Source organism: Podarcis vaucheri (assembly GCF_965113315.1).
Source record: "Podarcis vaucheri genome assembly, chromosome: 11".
Taxonomy (NCBI): Eukaryota; Metazoa; Chordata; class Lepidosauria; order Squamata; family Lacertidae; genus Podarcis; species Podarcis vaucheri.
In genome coordinates, this window is record NC_138749.1 from 42727385 (window position 1) to 42740915 (window position 13531).

Genomic DNA, 13531 nt, shown 5'->3' on the forward strand with positions numbered 1-13531 from the left:
CCAAAGGCAAAAAAGGGTCACTATGTGCACAGTAGAATACAAGAATGGCAATGAGTTCTCTCTAATCTTTACATCAATCATCAAAGCTAGGCTGATATATTTCCATACTGCATAAGGGAAGAGGTGGTGAACCTACAAGAGAAGCTTACTTTCTAAAGCAAGGATAAGAACCTGTGGCCCTCCAGATCCTCTTGATTGCAACTCCCCTCATCCTTGGTCACTGGAGCTGATGGGATTTGGACAACAACAGCCAAAGGACCACAGATTCCCAATCCCCATTCTACAGGCTGGTGAAATTGCGGGTGACGAAAGATCTGAACCAGGCACGTACTTGATCCCTACGCTCACTCTCAAAACAAGGATATATATTTGTATAGAAGCAGCAATTTAACTAAATTTACTCAGTGGTGGTCTTCATATGCAGTAAATTATGATTTGCTGTTATGTCTTGGGTGCTTTCTCATGCACATACACACCGGAAGAGATTGAAAACTTCCCTTTTAAATAAACTGCAGTTTCTTTATTATGCTCCAAACTGGGGGGGAAATTTCAGTGATATCCAATGATATCCAGTCCAGGCTCTGGAACAGATTTTTGGGGCATGCATGGGGGCTGCAATGGGAAGGAGGGAGAAACCACACTGAGGAAGCAGGCTGACAGTGTTGGATGTCAACCTCTGGTTTATCCTGTGGATTAGCAAAACCAGAACATCAAATCATGTTTTGTTAACTAAACTACAATTTCCTACTGGCAATATATTCAAAAGTGAAAGCTCACTGTAACAAAGGAAGCTTACAGAGCTCATTCTCATAACTAACCATGGTTTGTTGTTATGCATATAGAATTTGACTGCAGAATTATTATTTGGGGGGGGGACGTGCCACAAAACGTGCAGGGTCTTTACCACACTACACCAAACACAAACAAAACATGGTTTGTGTCCAATAAGTCTTTGTTGCTGACCTACTAGCAGAAAAATGCTAAACGTCTGCTTTCAGTCACCAGGTGTGGTGCCTTTACAGGTTGTTATGCTGCTCATAGAGAAGCAGCATATTTTCTGGTGGCTTCCAAGTCCAGCTTTGCAATTACAACTGAGTTCTTGTCACATAAATATAAATTAAATAGAAAACAAAATGTAACTGTTCAATCAGAAGCCCATTAACTGGTACTATATTTCTATTTTTATCTCAAAATTATCACAGTCGTATATTTTTGTGCCCCAAGACACCACTTTTTGGCCCTCCTTTATTTGGAGAAAGTTGGATACAGTGCTCAATATTTCAAAATCACAGATACAAACAGGACTGCTCTGAATGCCGCACAGCTCTAAAAACTTTAGCTACCACTTCTTTAGGTTATGTATACTCTCAACTGGGACCCTCCAAGTTCTTGAGCATGAAGAGGCATTTTTTGTGCTTGAATTTTTATTATCTGTATCCTTTAGAATGGCCAAGTCTCCTTTATTCTTCCCTTCATTGTGTGGGGAAACAAACCAGTAAGTCACAGTAAATCATAGCTTCTCGTTATATGAAAAATAAGAACTACGGTTCGTGACTTCCAACAAGCTATCTAGCTTAGTGTTGTTACATTAATTGACAGTGGCTGTTCAGAGTTTACAAAAGGGATATTTCCCAGAACCACCTGGAGATGCCAGTTACTGATGAAGTCACTGTTTAAAGCTCTGCTTTTGAGTTGGTATCTGAACATACTGAATTTTTCTTAGAAAGTTTAGTTCTTTCTTTGAAAACGAAATGAGTCACAATGTTTCCTATTCCTGATACACCAGTGAAAGAAACTTTAATGTACTTATCTAGTGCCTTGACAACTATACAGTGATCTTTATGAGACTTTTCAAAAGGTCAGAAAAAACAAATCACTTAGCAGAACATGGAATCAGCAGCCTATCCAGCACAGAAAACATGAAACCGATTGACCATTCAAATTCCTATGACTTCCGTAATAGACATTTGATTGACTTGCAATGAAGATCTAATACACAGGAGATCTAATACAATTATTTTGAGTTTTGGAAACTGTTCTAGTATTTCAGCAATGGTTTGTTTTTCCAAAAACATCTTCAGAAGTTTTAGTTTCACTCACAGTAAATTATTTGAACACAAAATGTGTTTTTGCTTGCCAGCTTCCAATTCTTTCTTTACAGTACACTGTAAAGAGTGCGTGATCCAAAAGCTTCCACTGAAATGCTGTTGAGGGACTTCCTTGGAAAACTACATCAGAATGAAATCTAAGTGTTTTCTAGTGCAGCCTATTTTTCCACTTTTTTAAGGTGAATGCTGGGATGTAATAGTCATATCCTAGGCTTGGCTGCCCTGAAAGGAGTTGCAGCAAAATTAATATATTAGGAACAATGAAACATCAGATTTAAGTAAAAAAAGCTTAGGATGGCCATAAGGAAGCGTTGGTTCTCCAGTTTCAACTGTTGTATAAGAAGTATCTAATTGAAGAGAGCCAAGTTTCACACCTAAGACTGATTAATGTCAATATTTTCAAAATTATCACAATAAAATTACTCCGAGTAGGCCCACTGAAATTAATGGGCCCAAGTTAATCATATCCACTAACTTGAATGGGTCTACTCTTAAGTAGGATTAAAATTGCTCTGAGTCAGGGAAGTACAGCACTATGGATTGTATCCACCTAGTCCATCGCAGTTTTGAACTGAAATCTTAGGTGCAGTACTGTGCCCAGAGTTCAGAAACTGCTTGCGCCAATGAAATTCCCTGTCGCAAAATGCGCCTAGAACAATGGGAGTTTTGAACACGGCTACTGTTAGAAGGATACACACACACACATATATATATACACACTGATATAAGTTAGAAGGAAGTTCATTAACAGGGTACAGTTGTGACAGCCATCTGTTTGTACCCAGCATGTTGTATCCGCAGAAATATTGCCATTCTACGCAGAAGTTTCATTTTGCTGTTAATGTAGATTCCACCATGAATCAGATTATTTATTTTAACTCATCAAATCTGGTAGCCAACATGACACCTTGTAGTCATATAAAGCAGGTTCTTCACATGCAAACATACATGTTTATAAGCTAAGCCCGTGTAAAGTTTAAACATGGCACTGCAAAAGTATACAAAGATCTTCAGAGAATATTTTGTATCCAACAGAATAGAAACGCTTAGCTAGCATTATTACTTTTCTATCAACTACTGAATCACACAAGGCAAAACCAATTCCACAATTAAGTGTAACATGTTTGCCCAAAGAAAAGTATTAACCAATGTGAACTGTATTCTAAGAATTAGCTTTTAATCACTATGTGTATTGTAGGTTAACACTCTCAGAATATGGACATAGGTTTCTAACCCTTCAAAAATCAGTTAAGATACACATATAAAATGTTGGATGTGGGCAAGTATAAAAGAGGGTGTAGGCATTTTTAATTTAAATACACGAGACAAAATACTTACTAATTTGTTTTCCTGCATGTATATTCTCTGTAACTTCAGGCATCCTTTAGCTATGATTATCATTCCTTCATCTGAGATCTTGTAACACTGCCCAAAATGAATATCTTTCAGTTCTCTGCACTCTGATCCGAGCTGCAAATGAAATTAACACACACATAAATATATATCACTAACATTGCCTTCAAACGATGGTGTATATACAAGCATTACATTGCTAAACAATTAGTTCAGATTTTAATTAATGCATTAGCCAAGAGGCCACATTGCTCTCAAAATAGGAAATTGAATGACAGTATAGATTTCAGCAGTCCAAGTAAGAGAACAGGTCTATTATATTTAGCCATATCCAACATGCATCAATAACCAGAAATAAATTGTCTTGTGCACACCAGAAGCTCAGAATTCCAGTTATCACCACCCAAATCAATAAAACAGTCTTGCCTGTAGAAGCTGAAAAGTTGTAAAGATGTCTCTAACTTAAAAAGTTACTGTAGTCGTCAAGAAGAAAAAAAGGCTTACAGTTAGATTTCAAGGATACTATTACTAGCAAATGCAACTTTGTTTTTAACAGTAGTGACAGTTTGACAAAGAAGGCTAAATACAGTCGAACCTTGGTTCCCGAACTCCTCAGTTTTGGAACGTTTCGGCTCCTGAATGCTGAAAACCCAGAAGTAACTGCTTTAGTTTTCGAACGATATTCGGAAACCGAACGGCTTCTGAGTCGCATTTGTCATTTTCCCCCATTGACTTTGCAGCCACCCCATTGATCCTCCGTTTCCAAACTTTTCAAAAGCTGAAAGTCTTGCAGAACGGATTAAGTTCGAAAACCAAGGTTCCACCATAGTATAGTTCTTTCTAATATACTCTGGTTCACCAGAACAGAATCTGTGACTATTGGCAAAGTACATGGAAAATTTTCAGCCATCACTTAAGAATGTATCTTCTTCTTCTTCTAATTGGTAGGTTTAAAAAAATAGTAGGTGGGCAGGATAAAACTTTTCACTTGGATCCAAACTTCACCCTCCATGCATGGAATAGATCCTTCTGTCCATGGAACACTTTTGATCTACCTGAGTGATTTAACCAGCACCACCTCCTACACTCTTCTGGATGCTCCCTCAACTTTCTAAAGCAGTTGTTCAGATGGCACAAGGGGGCTGCAGGAGGGAGGGGAAACTGGCTAAAGTAATCTGTTCCTCAAGAACGCTGCTCAGGAAATGTTCCTGCCCATTGGGAACAAAATACCCTAAAGTACCCACTAAGATGCTATGTTATGCCAAGTTCAGACATGTTAAGCGCAGTAATTCTTATGAGATGGGGAAATTTGTTTAGGTAAAAGCTTCACAGGGGGGTACAAAGAAGCAATGACTAAAAGGCAGGGTATAATATTGTAGGACACCCCACCCCCCCAAAAAAGACCATAATCCACTGAAAATAGCTCAAAACAGTGTGGTAGGGCTACGAATTTCACATTTAGATTCAAAATGGCCTGCAAAATTTGCAGGTCTCTAATAAACGTATAATGTCACTAGCAGTCTGTAAATTTAATAGTGGCTGCAGCAGCAGAAGTTTGAGTGGCTCAGAAAACACCCAAAATGGAGCTTGCATGCACTATTCTAGACAAAAAGCCCCCAAAACCTGTTTTCTGGGTTCTAAAACTGGGGTTTGCACATAGCACAATTAGAGCTAGTTATGGCTCATTGGTTGTACAGTGGTGCCCCGCAAGACGAATGCCTCGCAAGACGGAAAACTCGCTAGACGAAAGAGTTTTCCGTTTTGGAGGTGCTTCGCAAAACGAATTTCCTATGGGCTTGCTTCGCAAGACGACAATGTCTTGCAAGTTCCTGCTGGTTTTTTTCCCTCCCCCCCCTTTTTTCTAAGCCGATAAGCCGCTTATCAGCTGATCCGATCAGCAGATAAGCCGCTAAAAGCCGCTAATAGCGCTAATCCGTCAATGGGCTTGCTTCGCAAGACGAAAAAAACCGCTAGACAAAGAGAATCACAGAACAGATTCTTTTCGTCTTGCGAGGCACCATTGTATTCAGTAAGAGCTATGGATACACAGCTAAAGAACTGTGGGTACAGACAATTTTTAAAAATGTTCTTCCATGTGCTGAGATTGTAGGGGGTTGGATTAGATGACTCTCATGGTACCTTCCATGATTCCCAGAACAGAAAATTCAACTTCTTTTAGCCCTTGATTTGTCCTTTTATTTTACTATCATATACCATCTAATGTATACCTTTGAGGTCAATGTAAACTGGAAATATAAACATTTTGTTCTGACAACAACAGCATACTCCTAGACATGTTCCCGAATTTGGGTAGGGGCTACTCCCAAATGGACATAAAAGTGCAGCTTAAAATATTCAAAAACAATGTAATTTTATATATATAAAAAATACTTTCACCAATATTTAAAGTTCACCTGCTTGAGTCCTTCATCAGTGAGTCGATCCTGGTTTCCCACATGTACTTTCTGCAGTTGAGGACACTGTGAAGCCACTGCAATTATAGACGTATCAGACAGCTGTTTACATCTATATGCGGTATATCTTAGAAGTCCAGGACATTTAGATGCTAATATACATACTCCTGTATCCGATACGTTACGGCAATCTGAAATATTGATTTCAGTTATATTCTGGCTTCTTGATGCAATTCTTTCCAGTAACTCATCGGTGACCTGTCAAAAACAATTTGAATGGGTAACATTCATATTCTCAGTTTTATCTGTATTTTTAAAGAAAACAACAAGCCTATACATTCACAACAGCATCTGTGCCAAACCAAGTTAGTACTTTCACTACAAGTTTGGCCCATGCATTCCTGCTCAACTTAAATTTTAGGAGCCTTTTGCTGCAAATAATGATATTTTTTTTCAGCACTATGTCTGACCAATGGATACCACCTCAATTGCCCCTCCTGATTCCCCCCCCCCAAAAAAAAACACCTGCTCATCAGATTTGCCCAAGGCTGCCACAACAGCTACAACAAAGGTACTGTTGTTCCCTTGCACTGGGAACAGATACGTAATCCTTTTTCAGATAATCAGGCTCTAAGCTTCTTTAGATTATGAAAAATGTAATTCAGGTCATGTCATTATATAATTCACCATCATACTAAATATGCATCTATTCAGTCAATGAAAGCAACTTAATATATTCATGTGTGTGGTTCAACACAGGCTTTTAAGACAGCCAATCACTGTGAATGAAGGAATTCACAAAACTCGTTATGTTTTCTATAAGAAATATGGGCTGAAAAGTGAAACAGGTATCACTTTTATCAGAGGAAGACAAAGGAATTGTTTTAATTTGATTAAAATAATTCAGATTTCAACGTAGCTTCCTTCATACCTGCTGACGACTACTGAGATCCAATTGCTTCCAAAACTGGAAATCTAAACAGAGGTCACGCCAATATTTACAAACCAACGATGCTGAAAGACATCGCTCATTCAAAGATAAGTTGGAAAATATCTATGAAAGAAAAAAAGGAAGAGTTAAGAGAAAGTGAAACGCCTTTCTTTCCAAAGTTCTTTCCAAAGACATGCCCTTTCTATCATTTCTATCACTTTCTTTCCAAAGTTCTTTCCAAAGACATGCCCTTTCTATCATTCTTCCAAGGCTTTCATTCTTCTAAGCTTTGGACAAATATATTTGTTTAAAACAAAGAAAATGGATATCCCTCCAGCTATTCATCCCTCATTATTCCACCAATTTTCTACTTTCCATGATGACAATTTTACATGTGTTCAATTGATGCATAACCAACCTGCGGGTCCTTTTGGACCCAGAAGAGAGCAGAATGTGAGTTGGGTGGCAAAGAACGGAGCGGGCTTATGCATGCTCCGTCAACATGCACAGAAACCAAGAATGCAACACCTGTGCAAATGGGATGGGGGTTGCTTGTGTCTACAGTGATAAGCATTCAACTTGATACTATGAACAATCTATATATTAGGTAATTTGACAGTCCCATGCAGATGAGCAGTGCCATCTTGAGTGAAAACCTTAAGGCCCTGGTCAGCAACTAACTGTCCTAGAAAGCTGATGGGGAAGCAACTCCACCCACACCTCATAAAATGGCTTGCCAACAAATACTGTTACCACAGACAACATTTTTCTCATTTCATGCTTTGTAACTGAAAAGTTGGGCAGCATTTTTTTTTGGCAGGGGATTCCATCTACCTAATTCATTTCTGGAGTGTGTGTGCGAGTGATGGTTGCAGTTTCTCTCTCTCTCTCTGTGTGTGTGTGTGTGTGTGTGTGTGTGTGTGTGTGAGTGAGAGAGAGAATAAGTCATTCTCCCCAATGTTATGGGTGTCCATTAGTGAACTTCATCCTGAGGCATAGGGAAGGCTTGGACAGGGCCCTTGAAACACTCACAGGCTCCTCAGCATTTATACATACATCACCTTGTCAGGCAACAGTCTTCCACAACATCCCCAACCCCTTTACACAATATATTCTGTGCTGTTGTCAGCCAGTGCAGGGAAAGCAGAGAGGAGCAGACTGAAAGCAGCTCCAAGACATAACTGACAGGGGCTTTCCACCTTTAGCTCCCATTTACCATTCTTGGGGATATATCTCGTAGAAAACTACCACAAACCAGGATTTTAACTTCGGTAAGCCATATACAGTGATTGCTCTAAAGCTCCAAGCTATCTATTCTCACGAAGCCTTTCCAAAGGCTTTTTCAAGAGCTTAATGCACTGATGTGAGATTCAGCTATCCTGAGAATGTGCCCTGGAAGCACTCTTTGCTTCTTTACTTTTTTAACCCTGCAGGTCAGAAATCACCCTTTCTCAACTTTTCAGACTTCCTCATTCCAACAGCTCCAGTCCAGTGTAGCAGGCTCATCTAGAACTCACACCAGTTGTTGAACCTTAACTACTCAGGTGTTCCCATAATACTGTTTTGTTTTGTTTCATAAAGGCAGGATTACTACAAATTGTGCCTCTTTGTGCTATTAAGCTATCAACAATGCTATTAAGCACTGTTTCCATGTGAACCAATTCTAATTATATCATTATGTGCAAATAACTTGGGGAAGTGACTATTCTGAATTAAATGATGTGACCAAGACCAAGCTCTGTCAAGAAAAGGACTCTGTTTCAATCAAGAACCATTACTATTTCACCTTCAGCTGGATTAGCGTCTAGTGTTTTAAGTAAAAACTTATGAACTTAGCAGAAACGCTTGTGCATGCAACCAATTTCCAGGATCCCCATCCATTGCCAGCCAAAACTGAAAACAAGAAAAGGAAAATTATAATTGGGTTCAGGTCTTCTCATATCGCCACCTCTATAACGTGGTCCTGGGCACCTTTGCAGAGTAAACTCCAGGAGGCCAGGACTTTAAAAATGGGGCACTTGAGCTCTACATGGAAAAACACACAACCAAGAAACTCAGGAGGAGGCGGAAGGCAAGGGATGCAGCGACAGGTGTCCAAAAAAAAAGGCAGGCAGCCCCCAGCCTACCTTGGCAACCTTCTACATCCCGGACACCTGCCAGCTCACCAAACCCACCTTGAGGAGGATGGAGGGCGGCAGCTGGTTGATGTCGGGCGAGGGGGGCTGCGGCTCCCGGCAGCAGTCCCCGGGGTTCTCGGGGGGCTCCTCGCAGTCCGGCTCGCGGGCCTCGCCCTTCTCCCTCCCGTCCAGCTCGGGCAGCTGAGACGGGGAGCCCGCAGCCGCCGCCGCCGCCAGCCCTTCCCCATCGTCCCCGTTCTCGCCGACGGCGGGGTCCTTCGGCGGCGAGCCTCCCCGGCCGCGGTCCGAGGCGCAGGGCAGCGGGCAGAGGTGCTGCTCGGGCAGCGAAGGAGAAGCAGCGGCGGCGGCGGCGGCAGAAACCTCGGGCGGCGGCGGCGTGGAAGCGGGGCTCCCGGCCCCTGTGGCTGGGATGGCGGCGGCGGCGCAGCGGGGCTGCTTTCGGGGCGGGCAGGGGAGCAGCCGGACGCCCTTGCGCTTGCACACCATCTCCGGGGGGGCCTCGCTGCTCTCCAGCGCAGGCCCCGCTCTCCGCGCGGAAGGCGGAGGAGAGGAGAAGAGGAGGCCGGAGAGCAGCAGGCGGCGGCAGGAGAAGCGCAGCAGGCGGCGGGCGGCGCGGTCCTCGGGCGCCTTCAGAGCCGCGTAGAGAAGCGGAGGAGCAGCAGGCGGCGGCGGCGGTTCCTCGGTGGCGGCGGGCGGGCTGGCGCTGTGCACCAGGAAGCAGAGCATGCAGGGACCGCGCAGGAAGCAGCTCCGGTCCCGAGGCGGCGGCGGCGGCACTGGCACTTTCCCCCTCAGAGGTCGGCGGCGGCAGCGGCGGCGGCGGCTCCTATCCGCGGTCTGGCTGGTTCCCTTCCGCGAGAGAAAGTGGCCCATATAGGAGGCGCCGCCGCCGCCGCCCCCAGCAAGACCTTCCTCCCTCGGCGGCTTCAGCTGCGCTGCCTGGGCTTCATCGCTCGCCTCCGCCCGCCCGAGCGCGGCAACGGCGGCGGCGGCGTCTGAGGAGGAGACCGGCAAAACTCTGAGGCCGGCAGTCACAACAAGGCAGGTTCCGGGACGTTGGAGGAAGAGGAACCGCCGGAACTTCCGGTTCCCTGACCCCGCGCGCGCGCGCACTCGCCTCAAGAGCTGCTGCTCGGCCGCGCAACCCTCACTTCCGGGTTCCCCATAGACACTTCCATGTGCGGGACGAGGGTGGTGTGGAGGATTGCGAGGGTATTATTAATTATTATTATTATTATTATTATTATTATTATTATTATTATTATTATTATTATTATTATTATTATTATTATTATTATTATTATTACTACTCCGTCCATCTGGCTGGGTTTCCCCAGCCACTCTGAGTGGCTTCCAACAAAACACTAAAATACAATAACCTATTAACCATTAAAAGCTTCCCTAAACAGGGAAAGCAGCTGTTTCGTCATGGCCGTGTTCTGACAGGATTTGGCTCTTTTTGTGGCCCCCCGCTCCGACCAAGGAAGGGGATTGAGACTTAAAAGGTGGTATAGGGGCTGTGCTGGCAGGCGTTTAAATGTAAATGAGAGATAATTGTTACTTGTCTCTCGCTTTTTTTGTGGGTGGAAGGCATGATCATTTCAAAATGGGGGGGATTTGGGGGGGTACTGTAGTTGCAGTTGCAGGGGGTTGGACTAGATGACCCTTGGGATCCTTCCCAACTCTACAAATCTATGATTTCATGGAAACATTGCAACAAATGGCTTGCCTGCTGTATCTGTGGATTTTGCACCAAAGGCTATGTATTCCCACCACTCCTGCCCCACATGCGGAAGATTCTGCTTACTACAAAATGGGAACCAGATGTACTTTTGGGGAACCGTTAAGACTGCATCTCTTGGACTCTCACAAACAGCTGTCAGTGCAAAGAGCAAAGCTGTCAGCTTTCAGCAAGAGGACTGAGCCTATCTCTGCAGCAGCTCTGCCCCACTGTGGCATGGCGGAAGGACTGTGCCTATTCGGCTTTATCCTTCACCAACGCAAAGAGAAATTGGCCAGAAGGACCCTGCACCTCACAGAAAGGCTCAGTCATTGTGCAAATTTTTTTTAACAAATGAATATCTGCCACAGTCATAGGTAGTTTGGCCCTGGAATTCTGTAATGCTTTTTGACTTTTTCTGCTGCAGTCCAACACGAAAGCGCTTTCTGATCGTCAATCTTCTAAACTTAGCCAATTTAAAATACCTCTTCAGCAGAGTCAGAACCGTCTTGGAAAGCAATTCTTTAAAAACCTAGGAGACGTAAAAGTGTTTTGAATACTGTGTAGACTGAGTGTATTTTATGCCTTTAGTTTACAGAAAAGATTATTTGTCACCTGAGCCTTACCCATAAATGCTAAGAAGTAAGTGCCATTGATTTCATGGACGCTTACTTTCAAATATAAGCATGCTTAGGCTTGCTGCCTATGTGGAATGGTTGCAGCTTAGTGGCACAGCATCATCTTTGCATGTAAAGGTCTCGGGTTCAACCCTGGCACCCCCAGCAGGTTTCTCTTCCCAGCATTCCAGGGATGGGAATGTTCTCTGTCTGAAACCCTGGAGAGCCTATGCTAATCAGGGTAAATGCCCCCTTTAAAACAACCACCACCAGCGTATGCTATAATAGCCTGCCTCTGGATAGCCATCTCCTTTCATTGTAAATCTCTGCCATTCTTCCCTTATCGTTTGTAAATTTAAAGTCAGTGAAAGAACATCAATTTTCTTCTAGAAGTGTTACCTCAAGATTTGTTGTTGTTGTTTAGTCGTTTAGTCGTGTCCGACTCTTTGTCACCCCATGGACCAGAGCACGCCAGGCACTCCTGTCTTCCACTGCCTCCCGCAGTTTGGTCAAACTCATGCTGGTAGCTTCGAGAACACTATCCAACCATCTCGTCCTCTGTTGTCCTCAAGATACGTACCTCAAAGTAAGATCACCTAAATATCACTCTTTCCTTCCTTGCTCTTCCGCAATCACTAACAATTTCAGTGACCTGAAGTTCCTTCCAGAGGAGCCCAAAGGAAACCTTAAACTCCTTCCCCCATCTCACTTACATAGTAGAAGAAGATGCATTTTAGACAAACTGGCCAACCCCATTTGAAACCCTTTAAACCCAGTCATCACCAGGAAGACAAGTTTTGCAGTATTTGTTTTTATGTTGATTTTCAAACCCATCTTGAGCATACGAAGCAATGCTTTTCACCTTGCCAAATAGGAATCTTTGGATACCTATGAGACCTCATCTCTCTCTGCCCAGGAACTTTCCCGAGAACGCCAGCACCCTCCTCCTTGCTTTTCTCTGTATCCAACAGGTGCCCTCAACTCCAACACATCAGTCAGCCTCCTTGCAGAGATAAGGAACATGTATTAAATGTTTCTTCTCTTTGTTCCTTGGCAAGCCCATCAGCTGGCAAAAACCTTACTCTCTCCCCCTTCTTCTGCTTTCAGCCCAATCACCTCCCAATTTCTTTTCTTCCCCTGCCCCTCTTTTTATTATTATTCTAGTTGATTCTAATAAAGGTATTACCCAACTGCTATTTTTGAACCTATCTATCTATATTTTCTAAAAGGCAAAAATGAGTACAGTGGTACCTCGGTTTAAGAACAGCCCTGTTTACGAACTATTTGGTATACGAACTCCGCAAAACTGGAAGTACTGTCCCAGTTAGCAAACTTTACCTCAATCTACGAAGGAAAGCCGAACGGTGGAAGGGCAACGGCAGCAGGAGGCCTCATTAGGGAAAGTGCACCTCGGTTTAAGAACAGTTTTGGTTTAAGAACGTACTTCCGGAATGCAGAACGGATTAAGTTCTTAAACCGAGGTACCACCGTACTTTACAAAAAATAACGGGAAAATTAAAGACTATGGCTTGTAACTTATCTACTTTGTCACTAGATGGCAGCATAGTTTAAGGTGAAATAAAGGCTTGCGGGTGGAGCAGGAGTGACTGGCCTCCCTAGTGAGGAGTTCTTGTTATTTTAATGTCAGCAGCAAATTATTACTAACTATCCATTTCTATATAATTACTGAACATGTAGGATGGAACTGAAGACCATTCTCTAAATTCAAATGCTGAATCTGAGTCAGCAACATACATTTTGATGATGGCATTTAAAACAATTTGGTCTGCTCTGCCTATATTCAAGAAGGAAATTATCTACTGATTATGGTGTAATGCAAAATGTTCTGAAGCCCTTCACATTTATGTCAAAGGATTGCCTGGATTTTGGCAATGAATTTTGCATGTGTTCACGCATATGTCTGTTCCATCCATTTGCACATTAATCTGAACCCTTAAAATCTATACCCCAAAATCATATTTAAATAGGTTTTATCACAAAATACATATTTAAACACATATTTTATCTTGTGTATGCATTTCTAAGTATTTCTTTGTCCTGAAATATGCATTTTGTATTCATTTTGGTACTTTTTTAAAAAAAGTTGATAGCTGTGTTGCAAAATTTGGAGAGTAATCTGCAGAATAATTATATTGCAATTCAGGTAGCAGTCTGAGAGGTGCATATGAGCTCAGTTCACTTTAAAATGGGGACAGAGGAAATGTATCTATCCCTGCACCTGCTGGGGTG

The 13531-nt window shown here is 42.8% G+C and overlaps 1 protein-coding gene across 1 annotated transcript in view; it reads right to left on the minus strand.

Annotated features, from left to right (window-relative positions):
- The window catches only part of FBXL17 (F-box and leucine rich repeat protein 17), a 144591-nt gene extending 134581 nt beyond the window's left edge, over positions 1–10010 (minus strand). The window contains exons 1-4 of the mRNA XM_082191454.1: positions 8981–10010; positions 6807–6929; positions 5876–6133; positions 3447–3578 (exon numbers count right to left, since the gene is read on the minus strand). Of these exons, the coding sequence (XP_082047580.1) occupies positions 3447–3578; positions 5876–6133; positions 6807–6929; positions 8981–9817 (1350 nt within the window). The 5' untranslated portion in view covers positions 9818–10010. The remainder of the gene's footprint in view (positions 1–3446; positions 3579–5875; positions 6134–6806; positions 6930–8980) is intronic.
- Positions 10011–13531: the final 3521 nt, after the last annotated feature.